Genomic DNA, 20,389 nt, shown 5'->3' with positions numbered 1-20,389 from the left:
CTTAAATAGTGTTCTAATGTCTGCAAAAAAAAAAAAAAAAAAAAAAAATTAGCAGCACTGTCTCTAGGGAAGCAGCCTTTGACTATTCAAACCTGGAAGAAATGAAGGGTTTTATTTGTGGAAATTGGGACATCCGGTGCTGTCTACTTAGGGAAGCAGATTTTTTTTTTTTAAACCACCCATCAACACCTACACATACCAGAAAAAAATTAATAAAATCCCAGAGAACACATTAATATTTTACATTATAGGTAATCTTCCAAGTTGAGGGACAATTTTTCTTCTGAGTGTGGTTCATTTTATGCCATAGAAATGATCTGAATCTTACTGAAGACTTACCGGAGCATCTCTTCTCTATATATGTGTCTTTGATCTCACAGCCACCCTGCCAGGCAGGAACTCTTTTATCTTACAGATAAAAGCACAGAGGCCCAGAGAGGTTAAGAACGTGCCTGAGGTCACACAGCTCAGACCATTACCATCTGCCCACTGTCCACCACACCACATATCTTCCCTCCTTTTTGCTCGAGCCTGATTCCTTCTGCTTCTCAGCATCTCCCTCTGCCACCAGCCTTTGCATCATGTCCTACGGGATTCCTGGAGGCAGACAGAAAACATTGGGAAAGAGTCAGCAGGAAAAAAATTGGCAGAGAGCTGGCCCTCCTAAGGCATGGAGGAGACCCTGACCCTTCTGGGGAGCCCGGGGCTCAAAGAATTTTACTAATTACTGGTTGGTAAGGCGCTTGGGTGGCTCCGTCGGTTGAGCATCCGACTTGGGCTCAGGTCACGATCTCATGGTTTGTGAGTTCAAGCCCCATGTTGGGCTTTGTGCTGACAGCTCAGAGCTTGGAGCTTGTTTTGGATTCCGTGTCTCCCCCTCTCTCTGCCCCTCCCCTACTCGTGCTCTGTCTCTCTCTGTCTCTCAAAAAGAAATAAATGTAAAAAAAAATTTTTTTTTAATAATTAAAAAAAAATAATTACTGGTTTGGTGACGTTTAAATAGAACATGTTGAGTCACACACACCACTCATACGGAGGACCGTCCAGCGCCGTGTTGGGCCCTGGAAATACAAAGATGGATTGGGCGGCCCTGCTTACAAGGCCTTCCTGAGGAATTTGCACAATGTAGGTGTTAACAGACATGCGCAAATACTAGAAGCAGACGCCACGATATTCCTAAGCCAGCCACAGGTACGGTCAACTCCACTGTCTTGAACAGCCGGAGAATCTGTCTCTACAGCCGCTGCACCCCTGTGGGTTACCGCCATCTTACCCCTGTGTCCCTGAGACCAACAGGGTCCCGAGCTCCTAGCCTCCACCTCCGACTCTTTCTCCACACCACAACTAAAGGGCCAATCTGACCCAGTTTTGTCCTCCAAAGGCTCCTCTCGGCCCTGAAGACAAAGTCCAAACCCCTGAGCAGGGATTCACAGGTAGATTCTGGGGTTTGTCCACTGTTGGGTCCCAGTATGGGGCCAGGGCATGGGTAGTCATTCAACCAGTGTTTGTTCAATGAATAAATGAGGCTGCGGTGGGGGGGGGGGGGTGGGGGGGCGGGGGCGGTCTTCATGCTACAGGGAAGCCTCGTGACATCATAATGCAGACCCTCTGCCCAGGAAGTATTCTTGGTCTTTTTGAAGAATCACCATTGGTTAACCTATCTAGGATCCACTATAGCCTCTTAACTGGACTTACTTGAAATTAACTTGAAATTCCCAACAGGTTTCATACGGCGGCGAAATCTTTTCAAAAATGTCACGTAAACACGACAATACCTAAGTATACGTGACTAATACCAAATTGCTAAGTGTTCGTCTGGTCCACAGCCCAAGTCCAGTCGCATGTGGGTGATGTGGGCAGGCCGTGAGAAGTATAGTTCAAAGTGTGCTTTTGCCCTACCCTGCGACCTTGGGATGGCGTCTGGGCCGCTTTAAGCACCACCTAAAAATGACCCTGCTCGGTTGGCCTCATGAGGTCACTGTGGAGACCAGCTGAGCCCTGGCCGAAGAGGGGCCATCCAAACCCACAGTGCTGTCTGTGCACGTGTAACGGGTCACGACCATGACCAGAGAAGGCAGCTTCCCACCGGCTGGAGCCCCATCACACTCCTCTCCGGCAAGTGGCTGGGGGTGGGGGGGTACTCTGCGGTTATGTTGTTCTTAATCCTTCCTAAAGGGGGTGTGAGATGTGGATGTGCAAACCCTCTGTCCAGATTATCTGCCAGAAGTTATCCATCGCCATTAACAGAAGCAGGAAAATCCCTGGGCCAGATGTTTTAGAGGTCCTGGGGGTGCCTGGGCGGCTCGGTCGGCTAAGCATCCAACTTCAGCTCAGGTCATGATCTCACAGTTTGTGAGTTTGAGCCCCTCGTCGGGCTCTGTGCTGACAGCTCAGAGCCTGGAGCCTGCTTGGGATTCCGTGTCTCCCTCTCTCTGCCCCTCCCCCACTCACGTTCTGCCTCTCTCTCTCCGCCCCCCAAAAATAAATAATTACAAAAATAAAAAATAAAAAAAAGTCCTTACAGAGGGAGGGAGGTTGGACTTGATCTCTGAGGTCCTATCCAGGGATTCTTTGCGATTCTCTGACTCCACGTCCTTTCCCTTGGCAGAAGTCAGTTTTAAACAATGGCATAGATTCTAGCGGCATTGGGCAATTTCTAGAAAATCAGTTTCTGGAAACTCCCGGGAAGCCAGGCCTTCAGGCAGAGTACTTTTCCTTCCCCAAAATAAAAAGGCAAAAGAAAAATAGAACTGTTAATTCAGGTAAGAGGCAAATAACGTCAATGCCCATGGATGTCACATGACCTTCTCTCCCAGCTGGTGCTCCAGATACAGGAAGTTGTACACACCCAAGGAAGGTACAGTGTGGTACTTGCCTGGGGCCCGGGAATGTGTGCTTTACCCGCTGCCGGTATGTGAATATTTTTTTTTTACTGCCTCTGCAGAAGTTGACTCGAGCCCAGGACATGGGGATCAACTATTTGTCATTTGGTCCTTGCTTTGTGAGTTCAGGCCTATGCTGGATCATCCATCCATCCATCCATCCATCCACTCAACATGAGACCTCATTTGGTGCCAGGCAGTGTGCTAAGTGCTCAGACAGAGAAATTAATGAGACTCAGCCCCTGTTCTCAACGACACAGCTTACGTGGGGAAACCACCAAGTAAACATAATCATGATGTGACATCTTAAGATAGGGGTTCATAGGATATTATGAGATTGTGCTGAATATTCTGGGAATTGTAGGAGGTGGGCACTCAGCTGGGCTTTGGGGGTTTGGAGGAGGTTCTCTTGAGATGAACATGAGTTAGCAGTGGTGTGCTAGGTAGGTAAAGCAGGAGTACAGAGCAGGGGAGGGCAAGGGCATTTCAAAGGGAACGGAGTGAGCCAACGCCTGCAGGTGACTGGGGTGTGGCCAGACCCTGCATGCAATCCCACATCCTGGGTAGAAAAGTGCAAAACCAGGATTGATGGGCAAGAAGGCGGCACAGGGACCAATCAGGGAGGGCCAGGGTCCAGAGAGAATGAAGGAAAGAGGGGTGATATTGACACACAAGCTCAGTGAATATTCAAGCACCTGTTGGGGGCCAGCCTCACGCTTAGTGCTGGTTAGTGTGCTTAGACGGGTCCTACTCCGTCTTGAAAACCACCTAAAATTCTCTGCACCTTGGTGCAAAGAATTTCTCTGCACCGACATCTAGTACACAGTTGGTGCTCAATCAGTGGCGATCACGGCCCCTCCCTGCCAGGGAGTTGTTACTGCCTACACAGTGTTCCTCACACAAATGCTCTTCAACGATGCAGACTTCCATTCACATCTTTGTGTCGTGACAAATGGCCCATCCCTGCAGCTTAACATCCCCACCTCGTTGTTTAAAGCCTTCTGTTCCCTGAGACCCGCCTCTGGATGGAGAGAGTCTGATTCTGTTGGCTCTTTGCTTTGTAAAGAAAACGATTTTCAGCCGAACTCCCCCCTCCATAGCAATTATGGAAAATAAATTGAAGCGTAAAAACGGGAGGTAGCTAGCAGATGGGGCAAAATTAAGTGTCTGGCTACTAGCACCCAGCTCCGGAGGACACAGAAGCAGACCTTGCTCCCTGGAGTGTGAAATGAACACAGGCTCTCAAACCCGGTCGGGGAGAAAGCAGCTCCAGCCTCGAATCCGGGAGGCATGCGCCCAGGCACCCGTGAGTGCCCATTGGCTCCATGGGCCTCCACTGGGCTTCCAGAGCCGCAGATGAGGAGAGCTGGGACAGGCTGGGGACTCGTGGAAAGGATCTTGAGAGGTTAAAAAAGAATTTGCTGGTCTTCTGCCTGATGATAAAAAATATGTGCTCATGGTGAGAAACTTGGCAGACAGAACAAGAAGAAAGAAAAATCATTCCAGAGCTTCCCATCTTGACATTGCATTTCGGTGCATCCTCTGGTTAAACTTCCCCACTGTCTGGTCAGCTCATCTGGCTTTGACGTTGGGTCCCCGTTGGGGCCCTGGCACCTGAAGAGGGCAGCACACAGGAAGCCACTGGGGCCTGTGCCCACTGGCCCTGCCCAAGTTGCTTGCCCAGTGGTGTCTCCCCTCATCCTTCCAGTCCAGCTCTAAAGTCAGCCCCACCCAGAGATCTCTCCAGACCATTCCCTATCCCAACTACTCCCTCCAGTGGATTTTCTCCCTTCTGGAAGTCCCCTCCATCTGTATTTTTGTTTCTTGGTTGTTGGCTGTCCACTCCACTGCCTACCCCCCACCCACCCCAACCTCACTCAGGAGTCTGAGTCAGAGAGTGGATTCACTCACCTCAAGGCCCTGCCTCAAGGACACAGGGTCTGTGTACCAGTGGGGGCTGCATAGTTATTTGTTAATTAGGAAATAGCCCAACCATCTGGGTTCCTAGTAGTTCAGTAGCATGAACTTGGCAATGATGAACACAACCTATGTTTATGCCCGTTTGTTTTTCTCTTGTAATACCCCATATATAAGCCATTCTCTGTCTCTGTGTGTGCGCCCACGTGCCTCCCACAGTTCTCAGGAGAGGGTCAAAGTAGTGAGCTAGGAGCTTGGACCTCATACCCCGAGATCATTCTTCAGCCTCGGGTAAATTCCAAGACCCCGGGACCTCACTTTTTCCATGTTTGTGAAAGCAGCTAGGAACTCTGCCTGAAAGTCTGGGTTGTGAGCCCCAAACAAGATAAGATCCTGGAACTCTCAAGAGTTAAAAGAAACAGTAACAAACACTCCCCCACCTCCACCCGGAAGGCCCTTACTCATTTTCAGTAAAGCCCCAGAGAGGGTGGCCCCCCGGCTGCACGGGGTGGTGGCGATGGGGGTGTCGGGCTTCTCCCTGCTTCCCAGAATCTGGGGTCATCTTTGGACGGGATCCGCGGGGAGAAGGTTTCCAATAGCTAAACCTAGGAAAGAAGTCTTTCTCGCTGCGGCTCCCCAGTCTGGAGGCAGAGGAGAGGCTCCCCCTTAACTCCATCTCTGCATTCGTTCGCCCCTACCCGGGTTCTCACCGTTCCCCCCAGGTGCCCGCGGGGGCGCACGGCCTCGCACGGCCCTCCCCTCCGCAGAGGTGGCCTCTGAATTGTGCGGAGGCCGGAGACCTGAGGTGGAGGGCTGTGTGCCTGGCCGTCCCCGGGACAGGGGTGCGCGGAGGGGCCGGGGGCCGGGTGGCAGGGGGCGGGCGGGCCCTCCCGCGGACCAGGCGCTGGGACCCGCGGGCTCACCCCGCCCCCCTCACATCCCCCCCCCCCCGCTGCGCGGCGTCGCCCCGCCCCCCGCCCCCTGAGACATCACAATCTGGGGGCCGGGACCCCGTGTCTCATCACCGCCCGTTTGCGACCAAACAATCCAAGCAACAAACACCCCCGGGGCGGGGGGGGAAAGAAACCGGCCCGAGCCCAGCCTCCCTCCCCCGCCCCGCCCCGCCCCTCGCCCCCCCCCCGGGGCCCCCGCCCCCGGACGGGGGAGTGAGCGCCAGCCGGGCGCCCCGCACCCGCCGCCCCGCGCCCGCCCGCTGCCCGCCCGCGGCGGGGGCGGCCCGACCGCGCGCCCGCCCCGCCCGCCGCCCGCCGCCGCTGCTCCGGCTCCGCGGCGCCCTCGCCCGCCAGGCTCTCCGCCCGCCGCCCGCGCCCGGCCCCGGCGTCCCGGCCCGCCGCCCGCGCTTCATGGCTGCGCACGAATGGGACTGGTTCCAGCGCGAGGAGCTCATCGGGCAGATCAGCGACATCCGCGTCCAGAACCTGCAAGGTAAGGCGCCCCGGCCCCCCCCCCACCCCCTCCCCGACTCCCGCCCCCCACGCCCCGGGGAGCGACGCCCGGTCGGGTGGCCCCTCGCCCCGCCGACCCCGCTCGTGTCACTTGCTGGGGGAGGGGGCCGAGACAGCCGCCCCCGAGCCCCCGCGGGGCCGCCCCGGCTAGATTTGCTGTCGCCCAGGGGGTGGGGCGGCACACGTGCGTGCGTGCGTGTGTGTGTGTGTGTGTGTGTGTGTGTGTTGGGGGTCCCGCTTTCTTTGGGGGGACGTCACGGCTCCCCTGAAGCCCCTGCTGCGAGTTTGGCCAAGTTTGAACGTGTGGGCTCTTGGGGGCGGTGGCCCAGGTCAGGGAGGGAGGAGAAAGTGCGACTGTGTGTGTGTGTGTGTGTGTGTGTGTGCGCGCGCGCGCGCGCGCGTGTGCGTGTGTGTGAGCTTGCACACCTCCCAAGTACCTCTGAGGCTCAGGGAACGGGCTGGGGGCGGCGCTTGAGGGGGTGGGCCGGGGACCCGGGGGCCAGGGGCACGGATGGGTGGGTGGGCGGGCTCGGCAGGCTCCCAGCCCATTCAGGCCACTTTGAGGCAGGGAGCGGCCCCTCCCTTGGCCGAGGCTCCACTGGGGAGTGGGCGACAGGCCCCGCCCGCCGGCCCGGGACGCTGGGACCCGGGCTACCTTGTCACAAGGTGAAAGAGAAACTTGGGAGGTCACTGAGTCCCGAGGGCTAGGGGTGGCTCCCACCACACGTGAAGTGTATTAAGAGTTTATTCATTGTGGAAACTTCGAAAGCACGACAATAGTTAAAGGGAAAAAGTCACCCACAGTCGCCCGGTAACCCGTTCACCCACCCACCCGCCCAGAGAAAGCGGCTTTTCCTGGAGGTGTGGTTCCAGCCTCTCTCTCTTTTCATACGTGGGCTTTGCTGAACTAGAGTTCCACTTCCGGCCTCTCTTCAGACACATAGACCTGGCTGGGCCGGGGAACTTTCTTTAGCAGTTTCCTGGGCTGACCTGGGCTTCTAGAGATTCCAAGGTTGGGGGCGCTGCAGAGAGAAGCTGGGAAACCTGGACAGAGAGATGATAAGGCTGTGGGGTGTCGTCCTTCCCCGCCCCCGCCAGCAGGTGCCTGCCTTTACTGCTGGAGGGTAGGGAGCCCCAGCAGGCAGGGTGCAGTCGGGGGGTGGCGGGGTAGTCAGTAGAGTTTAAACATTACACCTGATGGAATGTTCCCTGGGAGTCCATTCAGACCGGCTCCACCCCTAGGCTGTGCGAGGACAGTGCAAGCAAAGGTGACCCGAAATAGGGGGGGGGGGGGGCTAGTACAGTAGACACTGGACCCTGAGTTTGCTCTGGGTTCCCCTGATCTCTTCTGGCTGTGATTTGTGTGAAAGAAGGAGGATCAGGCTGGATCCCTTTAGATAATAAGCCTCACATCTGGATCCTGTTGCCCCAGAACTGACATCCTATTTGGACGTGGGAATTAGTGTCTTTTGCTGAGATGGCTCATGGTTTGGGCCGTCGTGGTGTGTTTGTGCGTGTGTCTGCGTGCGTTAAGCAGTCCGTGGGTGTTTCATAAACACATGCTAACCAATTCTTAATGCAACAACTTCCTGCATTGCTCTAAGATCAGCTCCCAGCATACAGGGGATCGGGGATCGACTTTTGTGAAGGGATGCTCAGCAGTTTGAGCAGTTATACCTAGAATGATGAGAGAAGGCTTCACTGAATGGGGACAATTTGAGATGGGTTCTGAAGGTTAGGTAGGAGTTCACTGAATGGCCTCTTCTCTCCGCTCCCAGGGAGCTGTCCTCACTTTTAGGCAATGCCAGTTATAATTTGAGCATCCAAATGGCTTTGCTATTTTAAAAGGTAAACTTTTAAATGTGTGTATATGTATTATGTATACATCTTCTACGTGGCTATGTGTGTGTATAAAATGTGCATTAATCTTTAGTGCGAGCCCAGCAAATTTTTGCCTCCGGGTAACCTGTGGTAACCAGCATCCAGATCAAGATGTTAATGATTTCCAGTACCCTGGATGGGTGCCTCGTCGCTCTTCCCAGGAGGTGACACACACACACAGGGCCACTACTATTCTGATCTTTATTACTATAGTTTTGCCTCTAGAACGTCACGTAAAACAGAAGAGTACAATCCATACTCTTTTGAACTGGCCCTTTTTACTCCACGGGATGTTGGTGCAATTCATCCACGTCCTGGCCTGTATTTCTTCCGTTTTTGTAGACTATTAAGGTACGATTCACATATCATAAAATTCACCTGTTTTAAGTTTACCGTTCAGTAGTTTTTAGTAAGTCTCCAGAGTTGGGCAGACATCCCAACAATCCAGTCTTGGAACATTTTCACGGCTTGAAACAGCTCCCCGGTTGTCCGCGTGTGCATCTGTTAGCTCCCAGCCCCGGACCCAGGCAACACTTAGTTCCTTGTCATTGGACGCTTCTGTCGCCTGGAAGCACCCCACTTTGTTGGTCTGCTCACCGCCCAGGGACATTTGGGTTGTTTGCGGTGTGGGGCTCTTGTGAAACTGTCCGTCCCCTGGGGGGATGCTTGCGCTGTGGAGGCGCTGGCCTGCTGGCCCGTGGCTTTGCTGCCGTGGGACAGGAGGTGGGGCCCGGGGTGCATCCTCTCTCTCCAATGTTCCCTTGGCTCCCCTGTCTTTTGACTGGATGCTTAGCAGATAGTTTCGCTCCTTGTCTCCGTGGTACTCAAGAAGTCTCGACCAAAGGGCCACGTCCAGAAGGCCCCGCTCGCTGTGCTTCGAGCCTCTGCCCAGAGCAGCTGGTGGGTGTCGCCGGGCCCAGATATGTCTGGCTCACCAGCTATGCGGGCCACGGGCGGGGTGGGGGCGGGGGGGCTCATTCATCTGAACGCCGTGTGGGTGGCAGTCAAGGGAGGGCAGGAGGAGCCCAGGCAGAAGGGTGGTTTGCTTAAAGCTGTGCGTTTGCTTACAGCACAGGTAGTCAAGAGCTGTTGTGGCGATGGCCGTGGGCATTTCACGAGTCTGTAATCGGAGGGACCAAGGAGGATGTCCAGCCTCCTTCTGCCCATGGCAGCTGTTGCATGGTCAGGCAGTCCTATTCTTCGTACAAAGCTTTGACGCCTGTGGTCCTGGGGCCAGGTGCATTGCTCCAAAATGTCAGTCTTGAGGACGCTGCATTTCAGGGAGGATCGGTTCCCTAGCACAGCCCTGTGTGTACATCTTTCTATGGACCTACATAGTGAAATTGACTCAGAGGCGTCTCGACCTCTGCACGTTTGCTCCTCGAACCCTTCGTCTATGTCCCTGAACTGGAGATCAGGTGTCCAAGCAGAGAGGACTGTGATGTCACCAGATCATCTCCCACGGAACCCTGGAATGAACACTTCCTGACCTGTCTTTGGAGGTCGGGGTGAGCTGGATAGAGAGCACGGTCTCTCCCAAGAGGCCTGTCACTCAACTTGCTGTCCCCGACACAGGGGCAGACGAAGCCCTCGTTGATATGCTCCCTTTGATGGCGATGGCTCATAATAAGTGTTTGCAGATCAAGGACTCGGTGGTGGAGAGCACAGGGGGGTGTCCCTCTGGGCAAAGGCTGCCCGTGACCCCCTCACAGGGTCCCTTTCAAGGAAACGGAGGTGGCCCAAGCCGTTGACCTTTCCAGGGAGGAGAAAATAGACTTGTAGGATGCTGGCAGCTTCCGCCTGGTGGCCCCACTTCCTTGGGGCCTTGAGGGGTAGAACTGAGGTTAGAGGTGGCCCGTTAACCATCCTGTGCCTTAGCTCGTGGCCTGGCCGTGGGTGGTGAGGGTTCTGGTGCTCTCGTAATGACAAGGCGACTCTGGCTGCCCCCTTTCCCCCTTTGACCCGACCTCAGGGTCCAGCTGATGTCCCACCAGGTCTGACCATTGCTCAAAGATGGGGGGGGGGTGTTGGGCCAAGATTCGGAGGATGCTCCTGTTCCGGTAGGAAGCCTCCGCCATCCTCAGAATTCCCAGCACATTTCTGTTCTGTTCAGCAAACGTGTGCCCAGCACTGAGCCGTGTGCAGGCAGCGAGAAATTCAGTTGGTTCTCGTCCCTGCCTTTGAGGAGCCTGAAGCCAGACGGGGTCCCACCCGTCCTGCTTCCGGCTGTCTCCCGTTGCTCTGGCGCCTGTTGGGTCTGATGCTGTGAACCTTGACCCCGGCAATGCAGAACAGCTTGGTTAAGAACCTGTTACCCGGAGCTGGGGGGTGCATGGAGTCAGGTGGGCCTGGGCGGACAGAAGTCTCTCCCCACTGCTGCTCTGGGGGAATGTAGGGGCGATGCCTCCCCTCCCCCCACCCCCCTGCCAGCTGGGCCCTGCTGGCTAGCACCCCCGGAGCAGCGTCCCCTCCCCTGCCTCCGCGTCTCCCTCAGTCCCAATCGGTCGGGAAGCCGTCCCGCCCGGGCTTGGCAAACAGGAACTGCGATTTGGGGCACTTGGGACTGACCTCCAGACAGAAGTGGTAGCAGTCTGATGGCTCGGTCCCCTGACGGAGTGCCAGGCACGGTCCTAACTGCCACCTGTAATGTCTTCCGCCGGCCTTTGAGGTGGGTGCTGGTTTTCGGAAGTGGAGAGGTCAAATGACGTGCCCGAGGTCGCAGGCTTGTAAGTGGGGCTGGGATGTGAACCCAGGTCAGACGGAGCCCGTGCGTCCTGTGGCACCAGCTCTATGAGTCATGTGCACTGGGCGCCCAGGGAGGAGCTGGTAGCCTCAGGGCGGGGAGCTGGGAAGGCCCGTCCGAGGAGGGGCGTTGGCGGTCAGGCCTTGAGTGCCGAGCAGGAGGAAGCCTGACTGCACAGAGTCTCCGGGGCACAGAGCAGGAAGGAAAGTCAGGAGAGCCTGAAGGCAGGCTCTGGGCAGGACAGTGCCTGTGTGGTGAGAAAGATCGGCCCCTCCCAGGTGGTCCACCCCCATCCTGTGATTGCGATGGCTCCGGCCCAGGAGCAGGCCCTCCCCATGCTTGCCTCTTTATGGTGACCTCTTTATGGCTCTGGGCCCTGTGTCACCTCCTCCAGCCTACCCAGCACTCAGCCACCCGGCGCATTTCCCCGCTAATCCCTTCGGCGGGTCTCCGGGGCCAAACTGTGGGCCGAGGGCAGCACCCCGGTCCATCCCAGGATAATAGCATCATTTTCCGTGGACGCGGTGATGTGAAAAATGCTGGGCCACACTGGCTCACGCGGTCAAGTCCAAGCCCCTTAGCCTGGCACGCGGGACCCTCTGTGGTCTGGGGTGGGACGCCCACCAGTCTCCTCTCCCTCGGCCACCCACTGGCTCCAAGCCCCCCGGCATCCTGCCCTCCTGGCTCTTCTCTCCATACCTGTAGACCTCCTGTGCCTACCGCAGGGGGATCAGGGATGTCACTGGGGTCAGAGTTACCCAGCACCCAGGGAAGAGAAGGCACCGAGGAGGAATCGTTCCTGCCCCCGCCTCCCCCCAGCTCTTGGGGGACGCAGCAAATATGCCAGAGGTTTCTGTATGAGTACAAAATCAAATGCACAACCCGCTGCCTATAAGGACCCCAGTCCTGATCTGTGTGCTTTCTTCTAAAGAATAAATCCTCATGTAGAACATTTTGGCGGTGGGGGGGGCGGGGTGCTCCCTGCTGGAGTCGGGCCACAGGCTTTGAGTTAACTGTGGATTTTGCCTCCCAAAGACCACGTTCCAGACCTGGCTCCACCCCTAACTCAGGGTGTGGACTCTTCTCCAGGGGGGCCTTTCCAGGCGGAGCGTGCTGTGCAGCTCTGGGAAGGCCTAGCCAGGAGCTGGAGGCTGAAGGCCTGGCTCTGGGTCCTGGCACATGTCTTCCCATGGCTGTGCCTCAGTTTCCTCATTGCAAGACGAGAGGGCTGGGCTCGGACGGGCCCCTTGGAAGGTGGTTTGAGGAGTGACGCGGCCTGAACGGAGCATATGGCCGCGTAAAGGCACCCAAGTTCCAGTCCCTGGCACAGGCGGGCAGCCGGCATGTGACGGTGGGTGAAGCTGAGCGCGGCCGGTCGCACCGCTGGGTGCTTTTCACTGTCAGGCGCTAGGGACTCCCCTCCCCCGTTCCCCGCCACTAAGGGTCCGCCGGAGAAAAGGTTGCAGTTGATAAGTTTGTTACAGAAGCACCCCTCAGTAAATGACGTGCCTTCTTGGTTTAGTCTTGGCTGCTCAGTTACAGCTCCTGTGACAAGCCCGGGGAAGGGCTGGGACACCTCTGAACGAGCGGGGCAGAGTGCCCAGGAGGGTGTCGTGACCCGCCCACGGTCAGGGCAAAGTAGGGACCCCCGCCGTCCCCCACATTTGTATTGAGGAACAAGAGTGTTCAGGAGCCATCCCGTAAAAGGTTTGTCGGTAGCGAGAGGGGGCCTCGGTCAGTTGGCAGCGGGCCTGGGAAGAGGTTTTGCCGCAGGGACGCTTATTAGTGGCCGTGGCCTTGACGCCATTGGGGCCCCCCAGAGCTGCCTGGGGTGGGCAGCCTCGTGAGAGAGGCCGAGCTCCTGCCTCGATTCAGCGCCCTGGGGACGCGGCCCCTTGCCCAAGAGGCCCAGATTACATTAACGGCCCTCCCTGACCCATGGAACACTCTGGCATTTAACTTTTGACTGGAACAGCTGAGGCACTGGGCACGGTCCTGCCCGAGCAGCCTGAGGTCACGCCTGCCCTCTTCAGAGGGGAAGTGAGAAAAAGAAAGTAATTGTCTTTTTAGTGATGGAACCATTCAAAGTGAACTCCCTGTTCCCATAGAAACCTTTTCTTATTTCTCCCACCCCCTCCCTGCACATCCTTTTTTTTTTTTTTTTTTTTTTTTTTTACAGTGGTAGACTGTGTCACAGAAGGAATTAGAGGCGGCATCGCAAATCACAAATGTGGCTTTAAAGAATCTTTGGTGGGTTTTTGTCCCCCCTCACCGGACCCTCCTTTTCTCTCATGAATTGTATCAGAGCAGGGGGCGTGGCACTCTATGGTTTGCAGTCCGAATCCGGCCCGCGGGCTGCTTTGGTGAATAAAGTTTTATTGGAACACAGCTGTGCTCGTTTGTTTGCGTACTGTCCAGGGCTGCTTTTGCACTACGACGCTCACTACGTCGTTGTGACGGGGAAGCACCCACAAGACCGAAAAGGCTGGGGCGCCTGGGTGGCTCAGTTGGTTGAACGTCCGTCTCTCGGTCGCGGGTCAGGTCGTGATCTCACGGTTTGTGGGTTTGAGCCCCGCGCCGGGCGAGCCTGCTTGGGACTCTCTGTCTCCCTCTCTCTCGGCCCCTCCCCTGCTCGTGCTCCCTTTCTCTCTCTCAAAATAAATAAACTTTAAAAGAGAACCAAAAACATTTACGATTTGGTTATTTAATCTTTGGACCGTGGGAAACCAGAGAGCTTCCAGTGGGATGGCAGGGACCTTTCTTCTAAACCCAGACTTGGCACAGGACAGGTAGGGGATGCTTGGGATGACATCAGCAGGGGATGCCTGTTGCCTGTACAACGGCCCAGGCTTGTTTCCTGGAGGGTAGGTTTGTGCCTGGGGCAGGTTCTGGCCCTGCCTTAGTAAAGGACTTGCCCTTGAAGCCTGGCCATTCAGCCAAAGAGCAGTTACCGAGTCCTCCCAAAATCCGGGGAGCTGGCACAGAGGGGTGAATGGGCCACTGCAGGAGTCCCCAGTGCACATCACGAGGCTGAGATAAGCCAGTTAGGACTGAGGGTGCTTAAGGGGGGGTGCTGCAGGCGTCTGGGGGTGAGGCGAGACCCAATCCAGGGGGGACGCTGGGGGCGGGGAAAACTCTGTAATTGCAAATCTGCAGTCTGTAGAGCGCAACCAGGGAGCAGGGGGGGTGTATGCCGGTGGGTGGGGTGTCGGCTCTTCAGTAGGATCGTGGCCGGGGTGGGGGTCGGGGGGGAGCACAGGGAAGTGGTCTCGGAAGTAGCCCGTGCAGCTGACCTTTTCCTCTTCTTCTTCCCCTTCCCGAGCCCTCTGAGACACTGCTTCCGGCAGATTATAGTCCAAAGTCCCCCGAGGACGAGGACAGGCCCGGGAGGATCAGGGGGACCTACAGAAGCCCTGCAGTCACGTTGGTGTGCAAACCTAGGGGGTCTGATTGGAAGGACCTTTAGGGCTCTGACGACGTCATGCCCCACTCCTGCTTCTCTCTCCTGGGGGGCTCTCCATGTAGGCAGGAACCTCAGTGATATTTATATCCCTCTCCTCTTTTAAACTATTTTTAATCCTCGATGGTATGACATACTTAAAAAGCAGGGTTCTGAGGCCTTGTAGCTGGGAACTGGGGCGGGGGGTGGGGAGGGGCCCGGAGATGACCCTGCCGGTTGGGTGGTGAAGTCACTGAGCCCTCACATTTGCATCCTCCGCTCGCCCTCCCCTCCCGCGTCAGCCCTGGTCCTCTGGCCTTTCCCTTCTCACCTGCCTCTGCCAACATCCTCCTCCTCAACTGCTAGGACCACTGCCCAGCTGCCTCCAGCACCTCTAATCCCAGTTCATCTGGGCGGCCCGAGATCCTTCCCTGGTTCAGTCTTCTTTGCCCTCAGGAAGGAGCCCTGCTGTGTGCTCGCCGCCCCCCCCCCCTTCTCCTGTCCTTCCTGGAATGAACCAGACCCCACTGCACTCCCCCCGACCCCCACCCCAGGCCCGCCCGTCCTTGTCCCTGTACGTTTGTCTGCATGACTCCTGCAGAGAATGACCACGACCTGGCCTAGAGCAGCCTCCCGGAACCTCGCCTGCACCTGCCTGGGCGGAAATCACAGCCTCTTCCTCTGGACACGGGAGAGACCCCTGAGTGGGTCCCTGAGTGGCTCATCCTGTGAGCCCCTACTATGGATTAGGTCTTTGGAACTGTTTGCTGTGTTGCTGTAGGCTGAGCCCCGTGCCCTCAAAGACAGTCACATCCTAATCTCCGGAACCTGGGGTTACGTTACCTCACTTGGTAAAGCGACTCTGCAGATGCGATTAAGTGAATGTCGACGTTGAGATGGGGAGATTATCCTGGATTATCCAGCTGGGTCCAGTGAATCCCAAGCATCCTTAGGGAGGCAGGAGGGCCAGAGGGGGAGAGAAAGAGAGGGGGAGGGGGGCAGATGACTGGAAGCAGGTCATAGTGATGCCATTGCAGGAAGGGGCCGTGAGCTGAAGCAGCAGCTTCTAGAAGCTGGAAGAGAGAAGAAATGGAGCCCCCCCCTAAGAGTTCCCCAGAAGGAGTGCAGTTCCGCTGAGAACTTTGATTTTAGTCCGTCAAACCCATCGCGGGCTTCTGACCTACGAAAATGTTAGATAATAAATTGGTGTCGTTTGAAGCCACTCAGCATGTGGTAATTTGTCACAGCAACAACAGGAAACTAACGCGTGAATGAATTGCAAATGGCGGCTATCAAGCCTGGCCGACACCCAGGCGGTGGCATCGACCGAGCTGGGAGTGTAGAGACCGGGGCTCTGGCCACAGGGCTGCCACCAGCTGACTGTGGGACTTGGGGAGGCTGCCTGGCCGAGGGCAGGAGAACAGGGTTTGAGGGGACAGGAGAGGGGGCTGGCCTGAGCCTGCAGACTCCACCCAGGCGTCCACAGGCAGTGCAATCTCAGCGTGATCTGAGATACACGCAGGGCTGTGCACAGCCAGGGGACCATGTCACGGAGCCCATCCTCTGCTCTGTGGCCCCGGGCAGTGTGGATGGCTGTGGCAGTGAGAGGGTGACATCCCGGCAGCTTCTAGGCACGAACCCTGTTCTTGGGATTCAACACACTCTGGCAGCTGTAGTCTCCGTTCTAATCTCCATGTTCCGGTCGGGTTGAGACACACGAGCGAGTGGGTCCGGGCCATTTGAAACGGTCTTCTACTTCGCGTGACATATCGACGCCTGCTGAGAACCCGAGAGCACAGCATTCGGGAAACGGCTGATTGGCAGTTCCCAACTTTGGGTAACATTCCGTCAGGGGTTAAAAGCCGCAGGCTGGGCTCACGTTGACCTGGCACCTGGGAAGGAAGCTGGACCAGCCAGGCTCAAGGATGTTGGGCAGGAATCGGCCAGCTTTGGGTATTGAGCCTTACCCGAGGGGACTCAGCGACTCAGCCGTCTATGGTCACGTACCTACCAGGTTCTTCACACTGTGACACAATCGAGTCCAAATTCCTAACTGACGGTTCCTGATTAGTGATTCCCGGGAGCAGAGCTGAGAAGAGCGGGTGCAGGGGTCCCATTTTGAGAGGCTGACAGAATGAAATCCTTGTAACCTTGAATTATGGCAGGACTGACTGGAGGCCGCCACGGGAAACCAGCCTGTTATCTTCGTCATGGGTTGTGATAAGGGCAGTGGCAGATTATAAAGCAAGGTCACCTTCACCATAGCCTTTAATTCCACCATAACCCCTGAGGTTGTATCCCCTCTACAGAGGCAGACACCGAGGCCCAGAGGAGGTCAGAAACTTGACCCTGTCCTGCAGCCAGACAGCAGCATGTCTGGGGTTTCGTTTCACATTGTGCCATCTGAGACCGACCGTGGCCCTCCACCCTCCACCCCCACCGGCACTTGCTGGGGGCCAGTCTGTCCGAGGTTTTCACTTCCCTTTCATGCACACAAGGGACTGTGGAACTCTCCCTTGGAGAGCTGGTCTGGCCTTTGAGCTTGACTCTGATCTAAAACAAAACAAAACAGTGATACCTTGAAAATCAAAGCTTGGAAGCCTTGGGCCCCAGTAGCAAAGGTGTTGGCAGGCCCGATGATGGCCTGTCCGGTTCCCAGAATTGCTGTGGGCAAGTGCCATGAAATGGCATGTGATGGCTTACCTGTAGGGGGCTTGGGGGGAGGGGGGCGTGGGGACCAGGCGCCATGATGCCACGGACTGATGATGGGCTAGCAGAGGGGGAGGCCGGGAATCAGTCAAGTGTTACCCTTGATAGACTCTGCTTGCCCAGGGTGGGCACTGCTGTACTGGGATCTGTTATTAGTGACAGCTCGTTGACTGCTGGTTGGCCCTGGTAGACCAGAAAACTCATTGGGTTGGGCACTGGGGCCCATCCTGCCCACCACTGTGTCCCAGGGTCTGTCTTCCTGTTCCAGGCTCAGCGTGTGCTCGGCTCAGTTTACGTTTGTGTAGTGTGTGATTGCAGACTCAAAGGGAAAGTTCGGACTCCAGAGTCTGGCAGAGCAGGGTTTTTAGTTTCAGACTCTCTAGTAATGACTAGCTGTAGATATCAGAGGCTTACAGCATCTTTTTGGTGACAAAGAATATTCGGTGGCATCACGCCTCCCTCAACGTGTTTCCCTGGACCTTGCCTTTTCGAAATCACACATGACTCTAGTTCTCCAAGGTTTGCATACAAAGTAGCAGTTCCCCCACGTTGTCCCCTTTCCCAGAGGCAATCGACTTGCAGATTGTTTAGCTGATGATTTTGGTATTTTCCTCTTGGTCTCTGAATAACATACATGTATTCCTTTGTCTTGATTTTTTGTTTGTTTGGTTTTGTTTTGGTTCAGGGCTCTGGTTTCTGACCGTGGAAGGTAAGGATATAGATCTCCTGTTTACCTCTTTTAACTTCCGATCTTTCCTGTCCTCCCAGCTGCCTGGTATATCTTCATCGTAATTTTGGTAAGATTAGTGACTGGAGTTTACAATGCTACTACTAGGCGGGCACTATTCGGAGCGGAGGCACGTAGTGACTTATGATCGCTCTCCCTTTCCTGTTCTACTTTTGGTTTCCTTGGAGTTCAAAACTGTTAGAATTGGCATATGTGCTCATTGATTCATCCCCCCAGCTCTGTTGGTGTTCTGGATATCCCCTCAAGTTGTTTGGCTGCATCAGGAAAATTCTCTCGGTTTCCTCTTCTTGAGCACATCAGGGTCCTTTGGTCTACTCCAGTAGATCTGGAGTCTGGCTGTCACCTGGGTGCTCTATCACTGTCACCTGTGGCCCCCTTACCTCTCTCCTGGGTTAGCTCTCCCATTTCCTGCCTTCCTCTTCTGGCTTAGTCTGTTGAATCCAGGGGCATATCCTTCCTGAGAATGGGCGCCTGAGTGGTCAGTTTTCTGAGAACTTGCACATGGGAAAATGAATTTATTCTCCTCTGATTCTTGATTGCTAGTTTAGCTGGGCATCAAATTCATGGTTGGAAATCATTTTCCCTTGGAGCATAAAAGCCTTGTTCCACTGTCTTCTAGCCTCCGGGGTTGCACTTGAGAAGTGTGAAGCCATTCCCGATCTTTTCTGTGACCTGTTTCATTCTCTCTGGAAGTTTATAGGATCCTCTTTTTGTCCCCAGCACCTCGAAACTCCAGGGTGACCTGCCTGGGTGTGGTCTCTTTTCATGCATTGTACTGATCACTGAGTGTCACATTTCCATCTGGAACTGTGTCCTTCTGTCTGGGAAATTGTCTTGGATTTTCTTTTTATTGGGGGGGGGGTGGGTCATGATTTCTGCTCTTTGTTTTTCTCTAATCTTCTAGAACTCCTTTTATTTGGACATTGGTCCTTTTGGACTAATCCTCTAATTTTCTTATCTTTTCTATTTTCCATCCCCTTTGCTTTTTGCTCTGCTTTCTGGGAGATTTCATCAGTGTTTATATTCCCTATTTTAACCTACCACGTTTTTACTTTGCAAGAGCTCTTTCTTATTCTTTAGAGGAGCCTTATTTCAGGAATGCAATACCTGCTCTCACACACTGGGAATATTCACGATGGACCGTGATGGCCGAGGCCTGGAGCCAAATAGCCTGGTTCGAATCCTAGCACTGCCACTCACTTGCTTTGTGACCTTGGGCAAGTTATGTAACCTCGTTCTTCTCCAAGCCCCACATCTGTGAAATGAAAGTAATAATATTGAGATCTGCCTCAAAGGTTGTGCTGATGACATGAGTGGTTGGAGGCAAAGGGCATAGAGCCATGCTGGTGCACTTTGGATGTGCTGCGTGTGAATGTTACATCTACCCTTCTCTTTGCTTATGTGGGTTTGTTTGGTCTGGAGCTTTCATGTTAAAGGCTTCTTTGTTTAGCTGGCTCATAGCCCTTGATTGTTTTCTCATATTTAAGAGCTGGGGACTGGGGCACCTGGGTGGCTCAGTCAGTTAAGCGTCCAGCTCTTGATTTCCGTTCAGGTTATGATCTCACGGTCGTGGGACTGAGTCCCGCATCGGGCTCCGCACTAAGTGTGGAGCCTCCTTGGGATTCTCTCTGGTCCTCTCTCTCTGCCCCTCCCCTACTGCGCTTTCTCTCTCTCCAAATAAATAAACGTTAAAAGAAATAGAGCTGGGGACTGAAAGGCGAAAGCTCAGTGCCCAGGGGGTGGGGTTTCTTGGTCAGAGCCTCTCTCCAGGGTGCCCTGCTGGGTTGTGTCATGGGGAACCAACCCCTATGTCCGTATCTTTAGATCTTCCCTCCTGGCTGGTCAGACTGAGTCTTGCAGTCTTCGGTCCGGAGGGTCCAGGCCAGGGTGCTGGGGTGCGGGGTGGGGGTCTGAGAGCTGGGAGAAGAAAGCGGGCGGGGGGCAGGAGCCTCCTCTGCTTCCAGTGTGCAGAAGTCACTCACTGTGCAGTCCTCAGCTCAAGTCATACTCAGAATTTCTGCTTTATCCTCTTGGAAGAACAAACTTCCAGTCTTGTGCCTGATGGAGGATGGGACTGACACCCGCCAGGAGACATGGGGGAGGGGATGAAGGGACCCCGTCTTTTTATTGCATCCCCCCCCCGCCCCAACCCCATTTCCAAAGGTACCTGTCACCACTAATTCCTGAACCTTCGAGACCTCTGGGTTGTAAACTGGGCTGGGTGCCACATTAAAGTGTGGACGTCTTGAGATGCTAATCGGTCACCACGGGTCTCCCTTCTCTCCACCCTTTGAGATTTTGTTGTTGTCCCTCCTTCCATTCTCCCCGTCCTTGCGGGTTTACACTCTAAATACATAGTGCATGTAACAGACTCCTCCTCCGTGTGGAGTGGAGGCCCGAGTCCTCTGCAGGAAGGCGCCCCCTCGCCTCTCCAAGCATCTCAGAACGGCTGGGGAGGAAGCTGGCAGGTGCGGCATTCACCCCAGCCTTGAAGGCTTGAAGGGTGAGGATACTTGCTTGGCTCCGTTCCCTTCCATTTTGACTGTTCCCCAGAGGCTGCTGCTGAGCCCTGTTTACCGGGAGAGATCAGGGAAATTACAGAGG

At 55.3% G+C, this 20,389-nt stretch overlaps 1 protein-coding gene and 1 long non-coding RNA gene across 5 annotated transcripts in view; one reads left to right on the top strand and one right to left on the bottom strand.

The window, feature by feature from the left end:
- Positions 1–218: 218 nt before the first annotated feature.
- Positions 219–2,768, bottom strand: LOC109274520 (uncharacterized). Its single transcript, XR_002083653.2, has 2 exons — positions 2,523–2,768; positions 219–597 (listed from the first exon to the last, which is right to left on the bottom strand). It is a non-coding gene; the product is annotated as an uncharacterized LOC109274520 (long non-coding RNA).
- Positions 2,769–6,090: 3,322 nt separating this feature from the next.
- The window catches only part of CLMN (calmin), a 118,866-nt gene continuing 104,567 nt past the window's right edge, over positions 6,091–20,389 (top strand). For 3 of the 4 annotated variants that reach the window (XR_008417314.1, XM_053889757.1, XM_053889756.1), the window contains exon 1: positions 6,091–6,245. Coding sequence is in view for 3 of the 4 variants with exons in the window: in XM_053889757.1 (XP_053745732.1) it covers positions 6,164–6,245 (82 nt within the window). In the remaining variant the exon portion in view is untranslated. The remainder of the gene's footprint in view (positions 6,246–20,389) is intronic. The other variant, XM_053889758.1, reaches the window with a different exon arrangement.

Source organism: Panthera pardus, unplaced genomic scaffold (genome assembly GCF_024362965.1).
Source record: "Panthera pardus isolate Hobbes unplaced genomic scaffold, ASM2436296v1 HiC_scaffold_24, whole genome shotgun sequence".
Lineage (NCBI taxonomy): Eukaryota > Metazoa > Chordata > Mammalia > Carnivora > Felidae > Panthera > Panthera pardus.
Note: the sequence above shows the minus strand (reverse complement) of the source record. Positions and strands in the feature narration are given on the sequence as shown.